Here is a 23,417-nt window from a genome sequence, read left to right on the forward strand (position 1 = left end):
CATTCCATGTCTTGCATCTTCACAAGTGTCCCACATGCAAGGAGGTGATTACGATATGTTGCCACATAGACATATGTATGTCAGAGGCCTAGCACATAATTAGAACCTTAGAATACAACCCACTCCACCTAGGTATACATAGCCCCACTAGTATTGGATGCTATGATCATCTATTTCTGAACACTCTCCCTTGATGTAGCATCTATACCACAGAGGATGTGCTTTGACCAGAGAATCACTAAGGACTAGCATAGAATGGTTTGATTGGCAAGATTGGCTTCATGGTTGGATGCAATATCTTTATGATTCAGCTTCTCGTCTCGTTGCTCCTTAATGACATGTCCAGGTTTGCTTGCAATAGTAGCATATGAGCAAGCTATTTTTTTGAAGAAGCCGTACATATGCTACTGTTGCAAGCGACATGAACATGTCATTAAGGAGTGCCACAAGAAGTAACGAGACGAGAAGATGAATCATAAAGATATTGCATTCTACCACTAAACCAATCTTGCCAATGCTGAAAGTATACTCTAGAGTATATGAATGTATGTGTCATTGAGATCAAACAATTATAACTGAGTCCTTAGTGATTCCCTGGTCAGAGCACACCCTGCATGGTATGGATGCTAGATCAAGGAAAAGTGATGAAAAATAGATGATCATAGCATCCAATACCATTGGGGCTATGTGTACCTTGGTGTGGGTTGTCTAGGTTTTAGTTGTGTGCTAGTTTCCAAGCCAGGTGCCTATTGAAACCACACTTTTCCAGGCAGTTTGGAACTTCCAGGCAACTCGATTTGGCGATTCTCTTCCAGCAAGTTTATCGGGGTTGTTTTTTCTGATTAGTTTTCTCATCGCTATTTGGATGTGATGTGGATGGAGAAGGGTGAATTGGCAGATTCACCTCAGTTGACGCAACTCTACTTTTCAGTTTGAGCTGACTTCGGTTGGGGCTCATTCAGGCTCAGCAGAGCGTGCGTCTGGAGCATTACCTGATGCTCAAGAGGGGGGTAGCACCTCCACTCCCTTGGTATAGAACGCTTCGGATATCTAGAGGTTGCTTGGTGATTATGCATGTCTCACCCGAGGTATCGCTTGCTGCTGCGGGACTTCCAGATCTGTGTACTAGTCACTGTTGGAAAGGTCACCTCCCCATCTGTAAGCCCCCATATGAGGAGAGCATGGGGGAGGGAGACCTAGGGCAGTACCCAACAGGAAAAGAGAGAAAGGGGCTGCCACATAGACAGCATCATGGCTGGCATGAGGGCAGCACATCTAGAACTGTTATGGGCAGGACAGAGGGCCAGGAGAGTACGGAAGGATGGCAGAATACATATGCCTGCTGTACAGCTGGCGTACGGAGCTCAGGCAGGAGCCTTAGAGCTGGAACAAGCCCGGAGCAGAAGCAAGACAGATCTAGGACAGGAGGCGCACTGTTTGCAGTATGTTTTGGGGGGGGCTGGACCCTGTATTTATAGGGCATCTGCCCTTGAAAGATGGGCCAAGGGCCCTTGTAATGAGTGCCCCAAAAGGGCAGCCCACAGTCCCATAAATGGGGAACTGTGGGGTCGGTTTTTTTGTACAGACTGAGTCGGTTTTTTCAAGCAGACTGGTCGGTTTTTTGGTACAGGCCTTGGGGCCTATATAAAGAGGCCATTTAGCCTCATTTCAGCATCACTTGCAGCAGCAGATCCAGAGCAGAAAGGAGCAGCAGGTAGCCACCCTCTGGACCTACATTCAGGAGGATAGAGAGGTGCTAGCAGGGCTGCAGACTTAGCCAGGAAGCTGCCCACCTAGACTGGTTTCCAGACAGCAAGGTGGAGAGGATCATCCTAGACGGAAAGTCTACTCACGCTCGAGGTGGAGCACGCGGACTCTAGTCTAGAGATAGCCAGCAGATAGGAGAAGGACTTTGTGGTAAGATCAGAGGACCACATCATTGGTGGGACTCTGGATCTGTCACTCTTGTATTGTGTCCATAGTTGTGGACGGAAATATATTATTTGGTGGTTTCTCTATCTAGTTTGGTTCATTGTCTATTGATGAGTCTGCACACCTATTGAATGCACATAAGTAAAGAAGTTTGTGATTCCACACCCACACAGCACACTGTGTGAGCTCCTGGGCATTATTTCCGCTGCGTGTACCCTCTGTTGGGTTATTTTCTAACATGGTATCAGAGCCCAAGTAGGAGGCTCACAGGTGTGGGAGCCTGAAGGCAGGGACCTTGCTGAAGGATGACCCTGATTCAGAAGCTCTAGGGAATCGACTTCCACGACTGGAGGATTGTGCCCTTGCGAGAAGGAGGGTTACTCAGGTTCAGTCAGGTGCGTTCAGAGTTCTGGTTTACTGAAATTGAGTTTGGTTGACTTTGCTGAGTGGTATATACAGCAGAGATGTCGACAGCCTCTTCAGCCCCTGCTATCCCTTCCTCCTCCTCCAGTTTTCTCTCTTTCACTATCCCTAACTTTGGAGAGTCTGGAAACCTGGACGGGACTAATTACCCGATCTGGAAAGTGAAGATCCGGAGTCATTTAGTGGCTCGGAAGTTGTGGAAGCTGACCACGGGAGAGGAGTCGAAGCCGGCAGACATGGTGGACAGTAAAGGGAAGGTACTCATGGCAGTAGACAGAGAGGAGCTTGAAGCTTGGGAAGAAAGAGATGCCCATGCCCTGGCAATAATCATAGGGACTACGGCGGACTCTGTTCTTCCGCATATCCAGCTGGCCGAGACGTCAGTAGAGGCGTGGGCCACCCTGAAGGATCTGTACGAGACAGATAATACCTCCCGGATTGTGCTTCTTCAGCATCAACTCTACAATCTTGATATGGAAGAAGACGATACGGTACATAGCCATTTGACGAAGGTCAAGGTGGTGCGGGATCAGCTGGCAGCAATTGGTCAGAAGACAGACTCATGCCATCTGGCCTTGATGGTACTGAGGAGATTGCCTCGGAGTTTCAAGAGCTTTGTTACGGCTGTGACAGCAGGACAGAGGACCAAACCTCTGACATTTGAGGAGTTGTGTCCATTACTGCTACAGGAGGAAGCTTGGGAGAAGCTCTACAACGAGGACAAGGACGACAAGGCGATGCTTGTGAAGGATTCCGCAGGTAAGGGGAAGGGCAAGCCTAACAGTGGCAAGTCCAATAAAGATGACTCTGATGACGAGGGGACTTCGAAGAGGAAGCACAAGAAGAAGTGTTTCTATTGTGATACGCCCGGACATTTTGCAAAGGACTGCAGAAAGAAAAAGGCGGATCTGAAAAACAAACAGGAGTTTGACCCAGATTCAGAGGGAAAGGCCAAAGCTAATGTGGTAATCGAAGAATTGTTCCTGGTGACATCACCGAGTGTTACCGAGGTCAGGTATGTTGATCCCGAAATCACAGTAAGGATGTCTGACATAGAGAGTTGGGTCGACGAGGAGTCAGATGCCTTTGTGAAGGTGAAGGACAGTATGGAGCGCTTGGTACCTTCCAGGTGTGTAGCTGTTGATACTGACACGAGGGTGGATTCCATGGAAAGCCCTGGGGTCTCATGGTCAGATGGATGCTGGACTTCAGAAGGGGACAGTACAGGATTACACAGGATCTTGGCGGGTGCCTCATTGCGGTACAGGGTTTGCTTTCAGAGCGAGCATTCAGGCAGTGCAACAGTCTGGTATGTATTTAATATTCTGCATTTGAGCCTTTATAGCATGCTGTGGGGAGATTCTGCTCTTCATTTTTCTCAGGTGATAAGAGATTGGAAGGAATTGGCCTTCTTCGAAGGCAGAAGGGGAAGTATTGGTGCTTCTTCAAATCTCGGACGCAGATTGCTAGAAGGTGATGGACAAAGAGTACTGAAGCCAGAAGAGTACCTGCTTGAGAACTCAGCGAGAGTTCATGGTCCAGGTTATTTGGAAATATTCATTGGTTGCAGACCTTGCCAAAGGAAGGACGGGTTGAAACAGACCCTCAGAGCATGGTGCCTGGAAGACTCTAGGTTGTTCACTCATAATGAGGGGGACGACTGGAAGATCGTGACGGCTGGATTGCTCAAGTTCAGAGGCGGGAATGCGACTGAAGGAGGTGGTACCAGGAGGTGCTACCAGAGATGGACCTGTGTACCAGGATGGTGTGCGGAAGCAGAACCGGACCTGGTGGAGCAGGAGCCACTGGATGAAAAGCCAGGAAAAGAGTTCGACACCGAAAGGTTCCAGAGGACTACGACCAGGGAGTTACTGGAGCATTTTCATCGACGTGTTGGCATTGGGCCGGGATGTGTCGGTGAGAGGGGGTGTTGGAAAGGTCACCTCCCCATCTGTAAGCCCCCATATGAGGAGAGCATGGGGGAGGGAGACCTAGGGCAGTACCCAACAGGAAAAGAGAGAAAGGGGCTGCCACATAGACAGCATCATGGCTGGCATGAGGGCAGCACATCTAGAACTGTTATGGGCAGGACAAAGGGCCAGGAGAGTACGGAAGGATGGCAGAATACATATGCTTGTTGTACGGCTGGCGTACGGAGCTCAGGCAGGAGCCTTAGAGCTGGAACAAGCCCGGAGCAGAAGCAAGACAGATCTAGGACAGGAGGCGCACTGTTTGCAGTATGTTTTGGGGGGGGGCTGGACCCTGTATTTATAGGGCATCTACCCTTGAAAGATGGGCCAAGGGCCCTTGTAATGAGTGCCCCAAAAGGGCAGCCCACAGTCCCATAAATGGGGAACTGTGGGGTCGGTTTTTTTGTACAGACTGAGTCGGTTTTTTCAAGCAGACTGGTCGGTTTTTTGGTACAGGCCTTGGGGCCTATATAAAGAGGCCATTTAGCCTCATTTCAGCATCACTTGCAGCAGCAGATCCAGAGCAGAAAGGAGCAGCAGGTAGCCACCCTCTGGACCTACATTCAGGAGGATAGAGAGGTGCTAGCAGGGCTGCAGACTAAGCCAGGAAGCTGCCCACCTAGACTGGTTTCCAGACAGCAAGGGGGAGAGGATCATCCTAGACGGAAAGTCTACTCACGCTCGAGGTGGAGCACGCGGACTCTAGTCTAGAGATAGCCAACAGATAGGAGAAGGACTTTGTGGTAAGATCAGAGGACCACATCATTGGTGGGACTCTGGATCTGTCACTTGTATTGTGTCCATAGTTGTGGACGGAAATATATTATTTGGTGGTTTCTCTATCTAGTTTGGTTCATTGTCTATTGATGAGTCTGCACACCTATTGAATGCACATAAGTAAAGAAGTTTGTGATTCCACACCCACACCGCACACTGTGTGAGCTCCTGGGCATTATTTCCACTGCGTGTACCCTCTGCTGGGTTATTTTCTAACAGTCACTGTGTATATCTTGTTTATGTTGTAATCTTGAATATACAGGTACATGTAAGAAAATGGCAGAGTCTGCCGAATCTGTTGAGATCAATTTGTGGTTGGATTGGTTTGCTATCCATGGCTCTGCAAATCATATATGCAACTCTAGTCTTGTTGTGCACGTGGCACAGTCTTGTAATGGCAGTATATGCCACTCTTACACATTAGAGGGAGTATCCCTAAATCCGAGACAGGATAGCATAATGCAGTCATTGCTATCGTTGAGAAGTAGAATGGCCTACTTGCTAAAACAAAAATAGGAAGTGGTAAACTACGGTTGCTGCCACATAATTCTGATGGCACTTGATGCCAAAGTTGTTGGTTCACTTTCAATGAATCTCTGTGTTTTGGATTGTGAACGTTTTTGTGTTATGTTCTTGATATACCACGGATTATGGATGGTTTCTTTCCTGTCGGGACTCTTTTAGAGCTGCCAGGATAGATTTGGATAGTCCCATATAGCCATAAGATGAAGTGGGTAAATAATTGAAAGGAGCATGTGTGGAAAATATAAATGGGATGTTTGTCTGCATGCATGAAGTGCTTTTGTGTATGATGTACCACTAGTTGTGGGTCTTGAGGGATGGCCATATGAAAGTGGGTAGTACATCGAGAGGAACATATATGGATCTTGTGGGATTGGCCATATGGAAAAAAAGAAGGTACACATTGACTATATGTTTGCATGCATTGAGTGCTTGCATATTCTCTTGATGTACCTCGTGCTTTTGATCCTACGTGATGTCCAGGAGAGGATAATCATCTATGTGGGTCCTACGGGATGGCCGTACGGAGCATCTTGTCTGTCTGAGCATGTATGTTTGCTGTTTTTGGAAGGATGCCTGGTTGTGTTTTGGAACTAACTGAGGCTTTGAGCTTCTACTTTCTTTGAGACTTTTGCTACAGGTTCAAATGGAACAAGGCAAAAAGTTTGGTGCAAACGGGAACGTCTGCTGAGTTTTGAGAGGGGGTTTGTCACGGGGACGTGAATTTCTAAGCTTTAGGAATTTACGGTGACTGCCCTAGACTCCAACTGATTAAAACGGTTCAAAGGACACTTCACTGCAATTAATTCCATGGGCCAATGCAGGGGACTGAAGGTTAGAAGGGTAAAAATTCCTTCCGCTTAAAATAGCTCCAGGAGCCACGTTTGGCTAGCTAGCTTGGAAAGCAAGCGAAAAAGTCAAAATTCGCTTTCAGGGCTGTTCTGGACTAAAGAAGAACAGGGAAAGGCAAGTCACAGGCTGGGAAAGTGCTCTAGGGCTATTCTATCACATCACCTTGCACATTTTCGATTACCAGGGCAGTCTATGGGCTGTTGGTGGGTTGCAAGGGCTGCAAGAAGCCCAAAAACAAATTTCGTTTTTGTGCCAGGATCCTCCAAATCAATTCGTTTTTGCTACATGCCTACTAGTCATGCATTCGCAGAGGCCCGAGTCTGATTCACACTTCTTCCAGGAGCTTTCCAAGCTAGGTGCCTATTAAAATCGCACTTTTCCAGGCCGTTTGGAGCTTCCAGGCAACTCAATTTGCCCTTCCAGACTTGGCAATTCTCTTCCAGCAGGTTTTTCAGGGTTGCTTTTGCTGTTTTTCACTTGCTAGGATGCTAGAGATCTTGCATGGGAATTTCGTTCTTCCATGTTTACTGATTTCTCAGGGTTTCTCGAGCTTGCTTTCTTACTGCCTCAGAACCTTCAGATGCTTTTTCTTTATGCAGCTGGCCTTTCTGTTTGCCAGGAACAGCCAGGTGTGGTTGTTTTGCTGGCCTCTGTCTTGCTAGGACTCCCTTGATGGGTATTCATAGCTACCAAGACGGATTGGTCAGATTTCTCTCTTGCCAAGACTCCCCTAGTGTGTATTAGAGCTTCCAGGCAACTCAATTTGCCCTTCCATACTTGGCAATTCTCTTCCAGCAGGTTTTCCAAGGTTGCTTTTGCTGTTTTTCACTTGCTAGGATGCTAGAGATCTTGCATGGGAATTTCGTTCTTCCATGTTTACTGATTTCTCAGGGTTTCTCGAGCTTGCTTTCTTACTGCCTCAGAACCTTCAGATGCTTTTTCTTTGTGCAGCTGGCCTTTCTGTTTGCCAGGAACAGCCTGGTGTGGTTGTTTTGCTGGCCTCTGTCTTGCTAGGACTCCCTTGATGGGTATTCATAGCTACCAAGACGGATTGGTCAGATTTCTCTCTTGCCAAGACTCCCCTAGTGTGTATTAGAGCTTCCAGGCAACTCAATTTGCCCTTCCATACTTGGCAATTCTCTTCTAGCAGGTTTTCCAGGGTTGCTTTTGCTGTTTTTCACTTGCTAGGATGCTAGAGATCTTGCATGGGAATTTCGTTCTTCCATGTTTACTGATTTCTTAGGGTTTCTCGAGCTTGCTTTCTTACTGCCTCAGAACCTTCAGATGCTTTTTCTTTGTGCAGCTGGCCTTTCTGTTTGCCAGGAACAGCCAGGTGTGGTTGTTTTGTTGGCCTCTGTCTTGCTAGGACTCCCTTGATGGGTATTCATAGCTACCAAGACGGATTGGTCAGGTTTCTCTCTTGCCAAGACTCCCCTAGTGTGTATAAGAGCTGCCATAATAGAACCCTCAGCCAGATTCGGAAGAAGGGTTGCCATGGAATGTTGCACTGGACTGAGATTCCCTTTCTGTGATTGCATAGCAGGACGGAAGTGCATGTGATCAGATTATTCAATTGGCTGTCTGTGGGCTGATGCATTGTGGGAAGTTCTAAGTGGCTGTAAATAAGTTCTAAGTATTTGCTGATTATTATCTGTTCAGGATCCTTTGAAGTTCCCGAAGACCGGTTACAAGAGAAGCTTAGAAATGCTTAAAGACTCCATGAACAGCCACAAGCTGCAACTGACATGAAGTGATCACCTGTAAACAGAAGGCTAAACAACAGTAACTTGAAAAGTAGCTGGGTACGTCTCAAGCAGATGTTGTGTAGAACTGCAAGAGGTGCAACCTTGGTTGGAAGAAGTTTGAAAGAAAGCCACAACAGTCTGCAACCTTGGTTGGAAGAAGTTTGAAAGAAAGCCACAACAGTCTGCAAGAGGTCACCGAACGACAAACAGCTTGCTGGAAGAGCTTGGAGGAGCTGAACTCTTTGTACAGATCTGCAACGGAGGAACTCCAAGGAAGCGGACTGCACAACTAGCTCGGAGAGGAGGGCAAAGATGACACAATTGCCATCTAGGGGTGCTGTCTCATGGGGATCTAGTATGCGCACTACACTAACCTGAGAGGAGCTGCATAGGAGAGCCTTAAATAGGGGCAAGAGAGAAAGCTTGCTGCAAAGAATAGCGATACATAACGAAGAAGGAAGTGTGGCAACGAGACGCTACGTGATAATAAGGGTTTCAAACCCTTATTTCTCCTACATGTGGCATAATTTGGTAAACCTTATCTCCAAGGTTTTTGTTTAAGGTTCCCTTTGTGCCCTTTAGTCCCCCCTTTCAAGGTTCCTATTGTCAAGTTAATGGAAAAGTTGATTGAGCCCTTTTGTGAGCATTTCATCATTTTTCTCCAAGGTCATCCACAAAAGTCTTGTGAGGAGTATTTCTTTGTGAACCTTTCTTTGTGAAAGACTTTTAAGAGCCTTGTATTTTCTCAAAATCATAACAAATATCACTCTCCTAAATGATTTTTTTTTGTGTGATTGATTATTTCAATTACAATCATCATCTTGGTGATCATTGGGGGCAAGATTCATGGAACCCAAGGGCAAATATTTTGACAAGAAGGATCAATTCAATGAAGCTAATTATCATACTTGGTCTGATAAATTGAAGATGGGATCAATCGAGAGAGACAAAAGGGGATAGTATCGCGAACTTATGTATCTATCAAACTTTATTTCTTACCTTGGTAGAAAAATTTTCCCAGATAGGGAACTTGTGGGTATTTTTCTTTGACCCTACCCCCCTTTGCCTAGGATTGCATGCTCTTTGCTATGCTACCTTTGCTGCTCAAGGGGATTGTTTGTGGAAGACCTAAGGCTCCTTGAAGTTACGTGCTCTGTGCTGGAGGGACTAGAAGTGAATGTGGGGTGTTTAGGTTTCATGTTACGATAGCTTTTTGTTGGGATTTTAGGGGTCACCTCCCCACCTGTGAGCCCCCAAATAAAGAGGACATGTGGGAGATAGACCAGCAGCAAAAGAAGGGTCAAAGAGACGCCACATGGGCAGAGAAGGTTGCTGCCATAGGGGCAAATCTCAGAGAGAAGGGAGAGCTGCCACATGGGCAGCAGGCAAACTGTCATGTGGACAGACAGAGCAAGATATGTGGCTGCTTGGAAAGGCTTCCTAGGAGCAGCACAGGTCCTTCGATTTGGGCTGAGGTTCAGGCAGCAGCAGGCCTTGCAAGGGCAGCACATAGGGCAGCCAACATGGGCTTCCAGGTACAGTAGGGAAGATAAGGCACAGCAGTCTAGGGACAGGATATAGGGCCTGGGCTGGCTGGTTGGCTGGCCAACCAGATCGGCCAGCACACAGACCCATGGCGGGTCCCCACAGCCCCAAATGTAGGGCTGTGGGTTGGTTCACAGACCAGTACCAGGTCCACCCACTAGGGCTGGCCAGTTGGCCCATTTTGGGGGCTTTCAGCCCCTATAAAAAGAGCCTCAATTCACATCCACCGGAGCAGCCACTCAAAAGCAGATTGAAGCAGCAGGTCCGTAGCCTTTGGGCCTACTTCCAGGAGGACAAAGACAGGTTGAGGAGCTGCAGCAGACATAGCTCACAGTGGGCCGGCCGCTGCACAACTAGGCTGACAGTTAGGGCAGCAAGGAGCAGGGATCACGGCATGGAGACTACATAAGGTCAGTGAGGAGGGCTCAGGGATCTAGACGCGCCAAGGAGATAGTAGGACCACTTTCGGTAAGATCAGGGGACCATGGTTTGGTGGGATTCTCGATCTCTCTTTGCATTGTGTCCATTGAGGACGGAAGTATATCTTTTATGTGCTATATCTCTCTTGGAATACTGTCTATTTACTGGCTTGAGAACTCATATGTTTGTGCAGTACACACAAGTAAAGAAGTTTTGCATTCTGTAGTTAAACACTTCCGTGTGTAATTTATGGGATGCTTTATCAGTCTTTTGCTGCAGAATATCCTCTGTCGGGATCATTTCTAACACCCCCAACAGTGAAGGCTCTATTTACAGGGATGGCATGCTCTAAGAACTGGCCAACCAGCGGACTGAGCTGGCCGACCAGCCCACAGACTGGGCCAACCCAGTCTGTGGCAGATCTGCCCAGACATGCTCTTCCCAGCCAGCCTGCAAACAGACATGCTCTTCCCGGCCAGCCTGCAACATGCTCTTCCCGGCCAGCCTGCAACATGGCCCTGTCTATGGGCCCGACCCACTACTCCAAACTTCAGCGTTGGCAATCCTTTCTACCGCCACCTACAGGGCCTATATAGTGGAGTCAATTGAAGGATCTTGGAGGCCACGGAAGGGCCCAAGCAACTAGGGTAACCTTGGGCAGCAAAGGTTGCCAAGAAGACTAGGAGCATATGGGACAGCGGCAACTGGATGGAATATAGAAAGAGCAACAGAAATCTTATACAATGCTATCAAGTGGCAGTATTACCATGTCAGCATGTGTAGCTGCCAAAGGAACTCGGCGAGTTGGTTTGCTATAAGCTACTGTGGCCTAGCAAACCGGATTGGCCTATGTCTTCCATTTGTCTTTCAAACACCCTACCCTATAAAAGGCCACTATCCCTCAGCGGGTGAGCTCTTTTGGCCCAACCCTGAATACTCAGTAGCAAAGGGGAGTAGTGGTTCAGCCATGCAGGGCAGTAGGGCCCTATATGCCAAGGTTCTATGCATGGGTGTAAATGGGCTTGCCTAGGCAGCCTCTACGATTATTTCTAATAGGATCAGTAAGCAGGGTATATGGCTCAAGGAGTAGACAGGAATCAACCCAATGACATTTGTTAGTCAAGAGGTGTTCGGGATTACTTGATTCATCCCCAAATGAACAACCATAGTCCAAGAAGAAAAAGCAAATATTTCTTCAATTGGAGATGGTAGCAGATTCGGAAAAAGGAGAAGAGAGTAGGAATGCAGAGATCGAGTAGAGGAAAAGAATGGGAGGGGTTGGAAAGGAGTGAAGGATTGGGAGCTGGTCTAGGCAAACCATTCCAATTGGCATGTGCCTTTGAGAACATTATATATTTGAGGTACATAGGAGTCCAAGCTTGATAAGCTTGTACAAGGTTTCAAGAAAGCATAATTTCATGGATTCAAGAATGCTATTTAGTCGTATGAGGCTGCATTTATGCTTTGAGCTTTTAGTTGATTCATGCTGATTGAGGATTTAAGGATCAGAGCAAGGGAGCTGAGATCTATCTCCATATCACACCAATCACAGGTCGAGACCAGAAGCAGAAAAGAAACTAACTGGTCATCAAGTGATGGATGTTTTGGTGTGCTATCTAGTTCAGGGGAGCGACAGAGATGCAATCTCGTTCAGGGGAGCAACAAAGTATTCCTTTGCTGCCATTGCCATCAGGCAGACACTTCAAGTCGCATTGCCTGACCTACATTTGTCGAGCACCTTAACATCAAGAGCATCTCCTAGAGTTGGTTTCTTAAGCCATTTTAGCACAGGTTCTGTCTACTAAAATATGATCTGAAGAGAAGGGGGTTCAGGAAGTTAAGGAAGTATAATCTTGTCAAGCAGAGTCAATACCTAATAAGTTAATGCATTCAATGTATTTATCACGGACGAGAGGTGGGAGACCATGGTTTTGTTTGATCCAGGTAGCATTGTGGTCCTGATCTCTAATTACTTAGTGACAAAGCTTAATCTAGAGAATAAGGAAGTAGAAATGGTTTACAATTTGCACAGTGCACTCTCATCCAGTAGCATCAAAACAGGGGCTTCTGATGTGTGGACGTATGACTAAGCAATATGATAGAAAGGAGAATGCTTCTGGGAACTGGCTGACATCATTCTTGATATTCGTTCATCAAAAGGTTCACATTGATTGGTAGGATTGTACCGTTTTGATGTGTCTTCTGGGAACTGGCTGACATCATTCTTGATATTCGTTCATCATAAGGTTCACATTGATTGGTAGGATTGTACCATTTCACAAATTCAATAGGATAATCCCATAATTGTTTGTCGCCAATCGTAGCTGTGTATGCCAGATAGAGAAATGTGTTATTTCATCCCTTTTGACAAGGGTTTAGAGAAGATCCAATTTGAGAGGGTATGGAAGCTATACAAAGTCCTCTACCCAGAGAAAAGTTCATTTTTTCAGGTTAAGACCCAAGTTGTGCAAGAGGGTATGTAAATGTTGAAGAATTCCATATGGTAGAGAAAATGCATGTGACATCATACCCCACTGCATTTCATCTACTCCCCTTTTCCACTACCTCCTATGCTCAACGATCGTGTGCTAGGCTGATTTGGCAGAGCTGCCACTGGCTGCAGTGCAGTAGCTGAAACCCTGCAACTCTTGTTGCATGCCATGTTGCTGTGGTTGTTATACTTTCTGCTTCTGCTCTTGGAATCCATTGGGCTAACTAACACGCCAAAGGGTTAGGCACAAGGTTGAAGGGTCTCTACTTCCTTAGCCCCTCCTCTGGCTCTAAGGTCCTAGTACCTACAGCTGACTACTGATAGTGGTACATTATTTGGTCCCTCAAAGGGCCAGACCAACATGGGCATAGTCAATGAGCACATCCCAGCATATGAAGGGTAGCATGCCAGTCCATCCATGGAGCACAGAATACATATGATATCCCCTTTAGCTGAAAATACGACTGCCGTAAGGTTGGAGCTCCCATTATCAATTGGACCTCCTCTAATTGGAGAGCTTGGCACACTAGCTACAGAATCTGTAATTTTCAAAAGTATTAGCCCAAACCTCATCCTGACAAAAATTTCAGCTCTGACGTTTTGGTCAAGGGCATGTTACCTTTTTGTTGTCAATGTTGATCGTTGACCAACTTGGTACATGCTGACAGTTGACCTCGAGCCAGCTAGCAGCCATTGACCTGAGCCATTGACCTGGCCAACTTTATTGATTGTGCCATTAGATTAGCAATGCGTGTCTGGAAAAGTATACTTAGAGCAGATATGGTGACAAACATCAAGAAATATTTTTGGAAATCTATACTCAACGTTGGAGCGTTTTTCAGCTCTTAAATTCAAGTAGATGAGCTAGAAACTTGAATACTTTGTTTTTCTTGGCCTCCGATAACCGTTATTGCTTCTCTTATTGTAAACAGTTCAGTTATCTTGATTTAAAAGCTAATTCATGTTACATCAGTTGGAGTGCCAGTGCTTTGTGATATCCATCAGATGGTATATTCAGGCTGCATATTATGAAGATTGAGGGTTAGCAAAGGCCTTATTTCACAGACAGACCTGAAGATTTTATTTATGATTTTTGCGTATACAGAAGACCTGATACACCAGAGGTTTGAGATGAAAAAGAAAGGTCTGGGAGATTTTGGTTCGTCTTAAATGGGTTGAGAATATTTTTGTGTGGAGAGAAGAGAGGTGAGGCTTTCTGACATCTGGTGTAAAAGAATGTTCTAACTTTGTTGGTTTCAACGTTTCAGCAATGTGGTGATCTGTGCTATTGGGGCAAGGGCCTTCCCACTGGATCCTTTCAATACATTCCAGGTTTAAATTTGAATCATCACTGCATTTGAAAATACTATTTTAGATACATATTCCTATCCTGTTGGGAGAACCTCTCAAACCAACTGAGATTTCATATAGGTGGAATATGAGGGGGTTCTGAATCTTGTATCCGGAGCCAAGAACCAAGGGAAAATCAAGAAGGTGAACTACTTTATTAGAGCTTTTCATTCTGTGCAATCGAAATCTTTTAATGTTATTGTATAGGCTGCCCCATGCTTAATCTTCTCTCTAATGTCTGCAGTTTATTTTGATTTCAACGATTGGTGTCACCTATTTCCAGTTAATTCCACTGCTATTTTGGTAAGTTGTATTGCCTGCTCTGTGGTAATCTTTATTGGAAAAAAGGTTTATGGGAAAAATGTGCTCTATGTTTTTCTTGAAAATTAGAACCATGATTTAGCATAATTTGATTGGTTCAGGAAGAAGCAGGCTGAATTATATTTGCAAAGGTCTGGGTTAGATTATACCATAGTGAGACCTGGGGGCCTAAAAAATTCAGATAACGGGGTAAGTATTAAAAACATTGTTTTAAGAATCATCAATAATGATGTGATAGATTTTTCAGTGTCATTCAATGTATTTGCAATCATTACCATAATCATATGACTGTCATCTGTTATTTGTATTTTGTGCAGACTGAACAAGTTGTGATGCAAGGCCCAGATTCACAGGTTTTTGGTGGCATTAGTAGAGCGAAGGTATTGAGTGTTTTCTTTGTATGTTGTGTAAATTGTTTCTGTTGTAAACAATAAGCTGTTGTAAGGCTCTTTGGAGGGACAACATGATCGGCATTCGGTTGGACTAGTGAATGGGCTGCCGTGTAATACCTATACCAGAATTTTTTGTAGGAGTATTCCCATTAGAAGAAACCCGGGTTCAAGTATGAGGTGGAAAATTCCTTGTGACCATTGCTGGTTTTTTTGGGGTCTAACCAACCATCATTTGAATCTTTTTCCTTTGTTTTCAACTTTGTAGTAGTCGGCATCATTCCATGAACATAACTATTTTGGCTCTGCCTTTATCCAAAAGCAGCAGGGGCTGGTTTGTTTGCTTTGCTTGTGGATCTAGAAGTGCCAGGAACATTCTTATCCTGCACATTTGCAGGTATTGCCTCAGGGGGCATTTTGTGCAAAACCAGAGGGCATTGGGAAGCCATATGGCCAAATTCGTGGCATTCAAAGCAAGCAGCAGCAAATGATCCCATTTAAGCTTGTAAAACACACTTCCCATAGCCAATTATTGATAGTGACAAAGTAGGATTCTGGGGTAGGAATATCTGTATCCCACAAATGCAAAAGCGGTTGGAATTTTCATTGTGTCGAGGTGGACACACCCCCTTACCCAAAGGTGCTGCAATTTTGGGCAACACAGATTCCAAACATTGAGGAAAATTCAGGACTTCAACCCATACTGGGCATCTATGCCTGATCAACAGGGAATAGTCCCTGGTAGGAGAACAAGTTAATACATGGACTATTTATCGACCATAATAGGGCAGGGAGTATTCCAAAAGCATATGCTTATATTTTTCCTTTGTCAAAAACACTTCAAAAAATACTTCAGCAGTAATGCTCTTTCTGGACGAAGCAACCCCCCAATGTCCTTGTCAACTAGCTACCAACATCCGAAGCAATAGGCATGGGGCCTGGAAAGGAGATAATCACAGCATTAAGTGCATAGATCCAAATAGGAGCAACAATTTCATCCACTTTTATTAAGATACCCACTGATGGGACAGGATCTTTCCCATCCTTCTGGTATCCTCAAACCCTTCGTGCATAACATCCAATACCAGGTGAGCTTTCTCTGGGACGTGAATCTGATTACCAGAAGGTACCACCAACTTTTGCTTTTGTCCTGGGAGGATTTGTTCCTGCTGTATGTTTTGTCAGCCATTTGTAAATACACCAGAAGCAGTGCAAGAGAAACAGGTTGAAAGAGCGCTCCAAAAACTGTAGTAGTAGAAGGCAGGAAGGGAGTATGCACAGCAAAAAAGGTCAATTGAAAACAGAGGTCAAAAGCTGAGTTTATAACAAGCCCAAATGGACTTGAAATACAGCGATGCAGAAAATATAAACAGCCGTACTGAGAGAAGGATTTATAGAGCTGTAAGGAGATAGAAGTAGGATGCAGGAAACAGGTGCAGAAATTGAGAAAGGATGCTACAAAAATTGGAAGGGCAGCTAGTAGGATATAACCCCTTAGAAAAACCACACGCACACATCCGCAGTCGCATAGCTTGTGAGCAAAAGCAAAAACTCAGAAGATAAGAGCGAGAGATTGAGAGCAGCTTCTATGACAGGTTTCACGGCGACAGGAGGTTATTTTCACCCCCAAAAAAAAGTGTGTGAAACATTGCAACACATTTGGGCTTCCAAACTCCTTCTTAGGTTAAAGTTCTTATGGAGAGTTTTACTTGGAGTTCTCCCTTGGACAGCTTTTGGCTTCTTGTTATATTGCTCCTGCCTCTTGTCGACGATGTTTGTCCCATGGGAGTCTATGCCTCATCTATTTTGGCATTGTTCTAACTCTTATGATTTCCTATTACATCTACAACAAAGGCTTGAGGCTCGTTTTCGTAATGCCAGTGTGGTTCCTGTCTCTCCATAGAGTCCAGAGTGACCATGTGATAAAAAGGTCAAACTCCGCCCTCCATGGGTGAATGCCAAATATCCAAAAAAGCTTGCCAAAGCAAGCAGTGGGAAAACGGGCCTGGAGTAGTTGCTGAAGAAATAGCAAGAAGTCACGAGTAATAGGACAAGTCCAAAAAAGGTGGAGCAAGGATTCCCTTGGAGACAAACATTTGTGAGATAGAGCAGGAGCAATATGCCTAGGCCCTACACGCCAAAAGTTGGCCAAAAGGAATAACACCAAGCATCACTCGCCATAGAAAACCTATTGACAAAGAGGAAGTTTGCAAACCAGAGCTTTTGCAATATTTTACGTCACCATTTGGCATCACACACACACACACACATTTATTAAAAAAAAAAGTGAACTTTGAATGCTTTATAGCTAACCAACCAGGAAAAAAACTGGCAAGCTGACACACATACACACACTCTTTTTTTGTGAAATCTTATATTTTTGTGTGGGAAACCCCAAAAGAGGTAAAAACCCACCAATAAGTACAAAGGAAAAATTTACAAGTAAAGCCTCAGAGCAAAAATCATGAGGCGTGGGTGCGCGTGCGCGCGCACACACACACACAAACACACACATTTTTTTGGGGTGAAATCATGCATGCACACGTGCATGTGTGTGCGCACACACACACGCAAGGGGTGGTGGTGATTATTATTTTATGTCTTAAGAGACCGATGTATGGACTAGCAATGTTTTCAGATGTCAAAATTTCCAGAGTTCCTCCTAATCAACTGTGTGTCTCAAGAGACCAATCTCTGGACCAGTAATGGTACATTGATCTCACTTGTGCTTCCTAATCAACCACATGGTTTCTGCTTTGAATTCATGTTGAAGAGGCATGGGCTAGCAATGGTACATTGATCTCACTTGTGGTTCCTGCTTTGAATTCATGTTAAAGAGGGATACGCTATGCAGCAGGTGCAGTGAGTGGGAATGGTGAAATAAAGCATCACCACAAAAACGCTTTATGTAGGTCCTATCTAGTTGTGTAGAATGCAGATCCACATGCTATAAGGCGAATCTCTTTCTGGTTTGGGATGACTTCTTAGAGAGAGAGAGATTTATTATGCAGATCCACATGCTATAAGGCAAATCTCTTTCTGGTTGGGGATGATCTCTTACATATGAGAGAGAGAGAGAGAGATTATGTCTTCAGATAAGGCAAATCTCTTTCTGGTTGGGGATGATCTCTTACATATGAGAGAGAGAGAGAGAGAGAGATTATGTCTTCAGATGAGAGAAATATTAACCTTCATGTCATAGGTTGCGGAGATTTGTGCAACAGCTCTCTTAGCCTCTGGTGCTTCGGACAAGATTGTTGAGGTATGTAAAATCTGTTTTTTTGAACTGTTAGTGGTTTTGTAAATGTGCAATGTTATGTAACACAGGGATTGTAAATCTTTATTCAAAAGATTTTACTCTTTTTGGGCAATGGGCCACAGGTTGTTGCGGTCTCTGGCACACAAAAGAGAAGCATTGAGGATCTCTTCCGGGTTGTTTGAAATCATTTGTAAATTTTTAAACCAAATTTTGCAGCTGTAAGTTCAAGATGCTGTACCATATACAAAAATTTCCCCTCCGTCACAAGGTGACAGGTAGTCATATACGTTATCTAGAAAAGCAATAGATATATGCGATTATTATTTTGGGTGACTAAGATTATTAGGTCTTGAAATAAAGATATTGGATGTCTCCCTCGCTTGCATTCTACTATGACCATCTGGCTGTGCCTCCTTTAAAATGTATTCATTCTATGTAGTTTTCATATCTCTCTCTCTCTCTCGCTATATATGTATATATATATATATATATACATATATAGCGAGAGAGAGAGAGAGAGTGTGTGTGGTGATGGGCCTGTGGAAACATTTAAGAAAATCATTATTTATGATCGTGAAAATTTGAGTTTCATACGATGTCAACAATTTACGGTGTAGCAATTTTAGATTGCAGAACTTAATGTTCATATTCAAACTCTGTTTAACCAGTTACAAGGACCTGTTACCGGGTTGCAGACGATTTGTGTCTACACCTTTAATATACAGACATTTAGATGATGCTAAAGATGATTCACTTTTTTAATGTACTTTATCTAATTGACAAACTTCATAGAAAGGAGAGACATCATAAATAAAATGTTTAGACTATATGGAAGAAGAATCATCATTTCAAATTTGCAGCAGGCAGTTTATAAGATTGGGCTTTTTAAAATAAGCATAGTTTACATATCATTAGAGTATTTTGAATGTAGACCCTCTTGCAGTGATTTATCTATGTTGGTTTGTTTGTTCACCCTTTAACTTGTGTGCTGTGATGAATGTGTATGATAAGTTAGATTCTTTAGGTTTTGATATACTACTTCTATGAGGTTGGAAGTGTAGGTTGGCTGACGTTGAATTGGGTTCATTGGCTGATGTGGCATATGCAGCTCATGTCACAGGTAGTACACAGTTTGTAAAACTGATTTTATAAAATAGTAATATTTTTTGTATCGGTTCAATGTTTGGTATATACCTATGCAACTCTTTTGCAGTGTATACTTGTACCTTAACTTATGTGCTGTAACAAACATGTAGGTGATTTTGATATGACTTTTGTATCGGTTCAATGTTTGGTATATACCTATGCAACTCTTTTGCAGTGTATACTTGTCCTTTAACTTATGTGTTGTAACAAACATGTAGGTGATTTTGATATGATGTATTTGATGTAACTACTTGTTCAAGTAAAGTTGTTGAATGGAAGTGCACAAGAACTACACACAGTAAAAGCACAAATGAGATAAAGATAGCTATAGGAGAGAGTAAAGTAACCTAAACTGTTCACTATTTGCATTACAATGAGAAGCTCTTTGGGATGGTTCTAATTCGTTGTCCATTGTGATTTAGACCCCTTTGTAAACTCTAAGCTAGAAACATAATTACACAAAACTAAGATATTGAGATTGTTATCCTCAACATATTGCATCAAAATATGAAATTAAGGTCAACAGCTTTATCATAGAATGAGGTAGTTGAAAAACATACTCGACTTGTAGACAGTAAATTGTTTTTGAAAAGTGAATTGTCTATGTCTTGGATGATTGATTCTACAAAATGGAGTGGTTATTATCAAGTTTTTAATTTTTAGATTGATCATATTTCATTGTATCACCTAAGTAGTGGATGTTGCAATTTAGTGGATCGTCCATAAATATTGCTTCAAAAAGGAAATAAGGTTAAGGATTTAGTTGTTGAAAAGCTCGAAATCACTTGCATCTTTCCATTAGCAAATCTATAGGAGTGTTTGCAAGTCTTTGGATTTTGCATCTTGCTTTTGCAAGTCTTGTTGCACCAATCTTTGTGTTTTCGCATCAGCTTGGCAAGATGATAGTATTCGCTGACATTCTTTGCGAATGTATAGGCCATTGGCAAAAACTCATTATCTTCATGGTGTTAGCCTTGAAATGTCAATGTTGCTTTGCTTGTATCTTAACTTTTTGTAAAATCTGATTGTGTTTAGGGAAAATTTTGCTTTTTCATTACTTTAATGTTGTCATAGTTGAAAAATGTAGTACCAATCTCCTCACTTCATAAAAGTCTAATTTGTTGTTTCTTTTCTAGAACTTGTTCTTGAGTGGGCAGGAAAATGTGACAGATCCAATGAAGACATGTTTCGTTGCCTTAGGAAAAAACAGGCTTAGGAATCGATTGAGTTTGTGCTAGATGAGGGCCGCCTAGTTCACGATGCGAAAGAGAGAGGATAGATTGTTGCAGATCACTTCCAGAGAATACTTGGGGAACGTGAAATCCTAACCACCGGAAAAATCAGAGCAAGGGAAAAATGCCGGATGGTTAGAAGGAGGATGATTCAATGGTTCGACTCCATCTTCTTAGACAAGGAACTCTCCCTTGAAGAGTTAAAAGGCACAGTCACCTTTATGGCAAAAGGCAAAACTCTTGGCGAAGATGGACTCACAATTGAATTTTACCAAGTTTTTTGGAACACAGTTGGCCCTCGTCTTCTTCTCCTCTGGCAGGAGTCCAAAGCAAAGGGGTTCCTTAACCCACGGATAAACACATGCATGATTAAGCCGATCCCCAAAGGTGGGCCCAAGGAGGCTGTAAAGAATTGGAGACCACTTACTATGCTCAGTACTAGCTATAAAATTTTCGCCAAAGCTCTAGCTATTAGACTCAAATTCAAAATGAAAGACTGGATAAGGGAAGAGCAAAAAGGCTTCATTCAAGTCAGTCACATTCTAGATGTCATTCTGACCCTATGGGAAGGTTTAGGGCACGCACAAGAGACAAACCAGGACATCTGCTTTCTAAAAGTAGATTTTGACAAAGCCTATGACAGAATCGAGTGGGGATTTGTACTGTCTTCTCTTCAAGAAATGGGAGCAGGGCTAGGTTTTATCTCATTCGTAGATAGTCTCCTCAACCAGGCTAAAGCCAAGGTGGAAGTGAACGGATAAATTTCCCCCTCTTTCTCCCTTTAAAGATCTATTAGATAGGGTTGTCCCTTAGCTCCACTCCTTTTTGCCATTGCAGTTGATAGGTTGGCTTATCAAGGATGAAGAAGACATCGGGAATATCAAAGGGATTCAGGTTAGCGACGGGGCTCAGATAGTTTGTCAACAATTCGCAGATGACACTAACCTCACTTTGGGCAATGACGACAGATCAGTTGAAAGCATCTTAAAATTCTTGGACATCTTTTATACAGCTTCGGGATCCAAAATCAACCATGAAAAAACAGGGTTTTCGGTACTAAGGTTGCTCCCCCCCCCAAATCCTCATTGATAAAGGATGTAAGATCCTCAAGGAGGGAGAGGTTTTTCGTCTTCTCGGGATTGCAATGGGTTTCAGATGTATAATAAAAGATAGATGGGATTGGGTCATGGACAAGCCTAGGGACAAAATCAATAGGTGGCAAGGCCTTCAATTGTCCCTAGCTAGGAGAAAATTTGTATTAAACCACTACATTTACCCTTCCACCTTGTATTTTATAGCTTGTTAGTTTCCATCAAGAAAACATATTAATCAACTCAACAGACTTTTCCAAACTTTCACGTGGGGGGCTCCCTAGATCAAAATAAAAGCTCTAAGGTAAGATGGAACTTTTGTACTCTTCCTAAGATCGAAGGTGGACTAGGGGTGGTTGATATTGAAAAGTCCTCACTACGGTTTATGGCTCAATGGATTCTAAAAGCCTATCAAAAGTCTAAATCAGTGTGGGCTACCTTTATTTTAACAAAGTTGGGGAAAGTCAATTTGGACCGATGCAGACACTGGAACGATATACCTGTAAGCTCTCTTCTTTTTGGTCAATAAATTTGTGTTGCGAAAGGTTCAAAATTGTGGACAAGCGGCATGTGGAGAGCTTGGGAAATTATGCGACCATTTTTTAAGTGAAAGGGGTTCTCTAAAAAAATTAGGTACTTTCTGTAGTCAGGACTCAATGTGGTTCTCGATTCTCTTAAGCTCTCACCGGTAAGAGAAGATGAACTTAAACAAGCAATTAGACTAACTAAGAGAGGGATCAAGGTTTGGGGAGATATATGGGACTGTGGTCAAGGTAAGTGGCACGATGATAACTCTCTCCTGAACGTGTACAGATCAACCAGATTTGATGTGCTTTTAGTCAAGGAATGCTAGAGACTTTGGACTAGAGAAAACCTCCCATGGTTAGGCGGGCGGCTACTTCTTGTTACTAGGGAATTCAGGTGGGTGGGTCAACTGAATTTAACACCAGTCCCTCTCATTCACGAGGGACAGGAAGAACTAATTGCCAGACTTAACAAAATGTGGTTCAGGAGAGATGATGAGAGAACATGGTCTCTAAGGTTCGCCTAGGTCTGGGGCTGCAGTGTCTCGGAGAAACACTTGTGTCTTCTTTGGCTTATCCTCCATCGGCGTATCTGGACGGCCATTTGAGCCCAAAAGGTTGGCCATGGGAATGGATGGTGCACGGGAGGACATTCTGCATGTATTCCTCAATTGTGTCTTCTCTAGAGAACTGTGGGACATAACCCATAAATTGTCTTGCTTCCTTCCCCCTTAGCGATTCGGTTATTGTGCCTGGGGACTCTCATAACAGGACCCCTCAGAACTGGAATGTCATCGAATCTGTAGCTCGCTGGTCAATTTGGCTTCAAAGATGTAATAAGGTGTTTAATAATGTTTTAATGGATACTAAAAGTGTATTTGAATCCTTATACTTGATTACAGGAACGAAGAGCTTATGCCAAAAAGCTCGGTCGGCTTCACAATCAAGTCCAGAATTGCTTGTCTGTGCTAAGGATAGATTTGCAAATGCAAAAACCACCCTGCTGGATCAAGCCATGGCGTTGGCAGAACTGGTGGAAGTAGAAAAAGAAGAACTTTTTCCGGAGCACCCGAGCCCCCTCTATCACTTTGAATCCGCCTCCCCCCCCTCGTTGGTACCTATTTCTTCTGTGGACCCAGCCATCATCCACCCCCCCTTGGCACCTGTGGTTTCCCAATTGGTCACTCCCTCTTTTCATGCTACTGCTTTTGTTAAAACCTCTTCTATTGATAAAAGCTGAGGTGATCTAGATTATTGTAATCATTCTGGTGTGGCCCCTACTTTTCTTGATCCTCCAGCTCTATCGGCTGTTTTTTCCTCTTCACCCTTTCCTACTATTCCCAATCAAGTATTTCCATTTTTTGATGATTAGAGATTTTTTGTATGGCAGTAGACTTCCCTCTTTGAGAAAGTTCTTTAGCTTATAGC

The 23,417-nt window shown here is 43.8% G+C and overlaps 1 protein-coding gene across 1 annotated transcript in view; it reads left to right on the forward strand.

Moving 5' to 3' along the window:
- LOC147884716 (uncharacterized) overlaps positions 1–18,448 on the forward strand; it is a 36,689-nt gene extending 18,241 nt beyond the window's left edge. The window contains exons 6-12 of the mRNA XM_087397969.1: positions 13,946–14,009; positions 14,109–14,171; positions 14,272–14,330; positions 14,450–14,537; positions 14,666–14,728; positions 17,940–17,999; positions 18,119–18,448. Coding sequence (XP_087254095.1) covers positions 13,946–14,009; positions 14,109–14,171; positions 14,272–14,330; positions 14,450–14,537; positions 14,666–14,728; positions 17,940–17,999; positions 18,119–18,178 — 457 coding nt within the window. The 3' untranslated portion in view covers positions 18,179–18,448. The remainder of the gene's footprint in view (positions 1–13,945; positions 14,010–14,108; positions 14,172–14,271; positions 14,331–14,449; positions 14,538–14,665; positions 14,729–17,939; positions 18,000–18,118) is intronic.
- Positions 18,449–23,417: the final 4,969 nt, after the last annotated feature.

The sequence above is a fragment of the Dipteris shenzhenensis genome, chromosome 26 (genome assembly GCF_047967505.1).
Source record: "Dipteris shenzhenensis isolate YYH24624 ecotype China chromosome 26, Dip_SZ_1.0, whole genome shotgun sequence".
In the NCBI taxonomy this organism is placed as follows: domain Eukaryota; kingdom Viridiplantae; phylum Streptophyta; class Polypodiopsida; order Gleicheniales; family Dipteridaceae; genus Dipteris; species Dipteris shenzhenensis.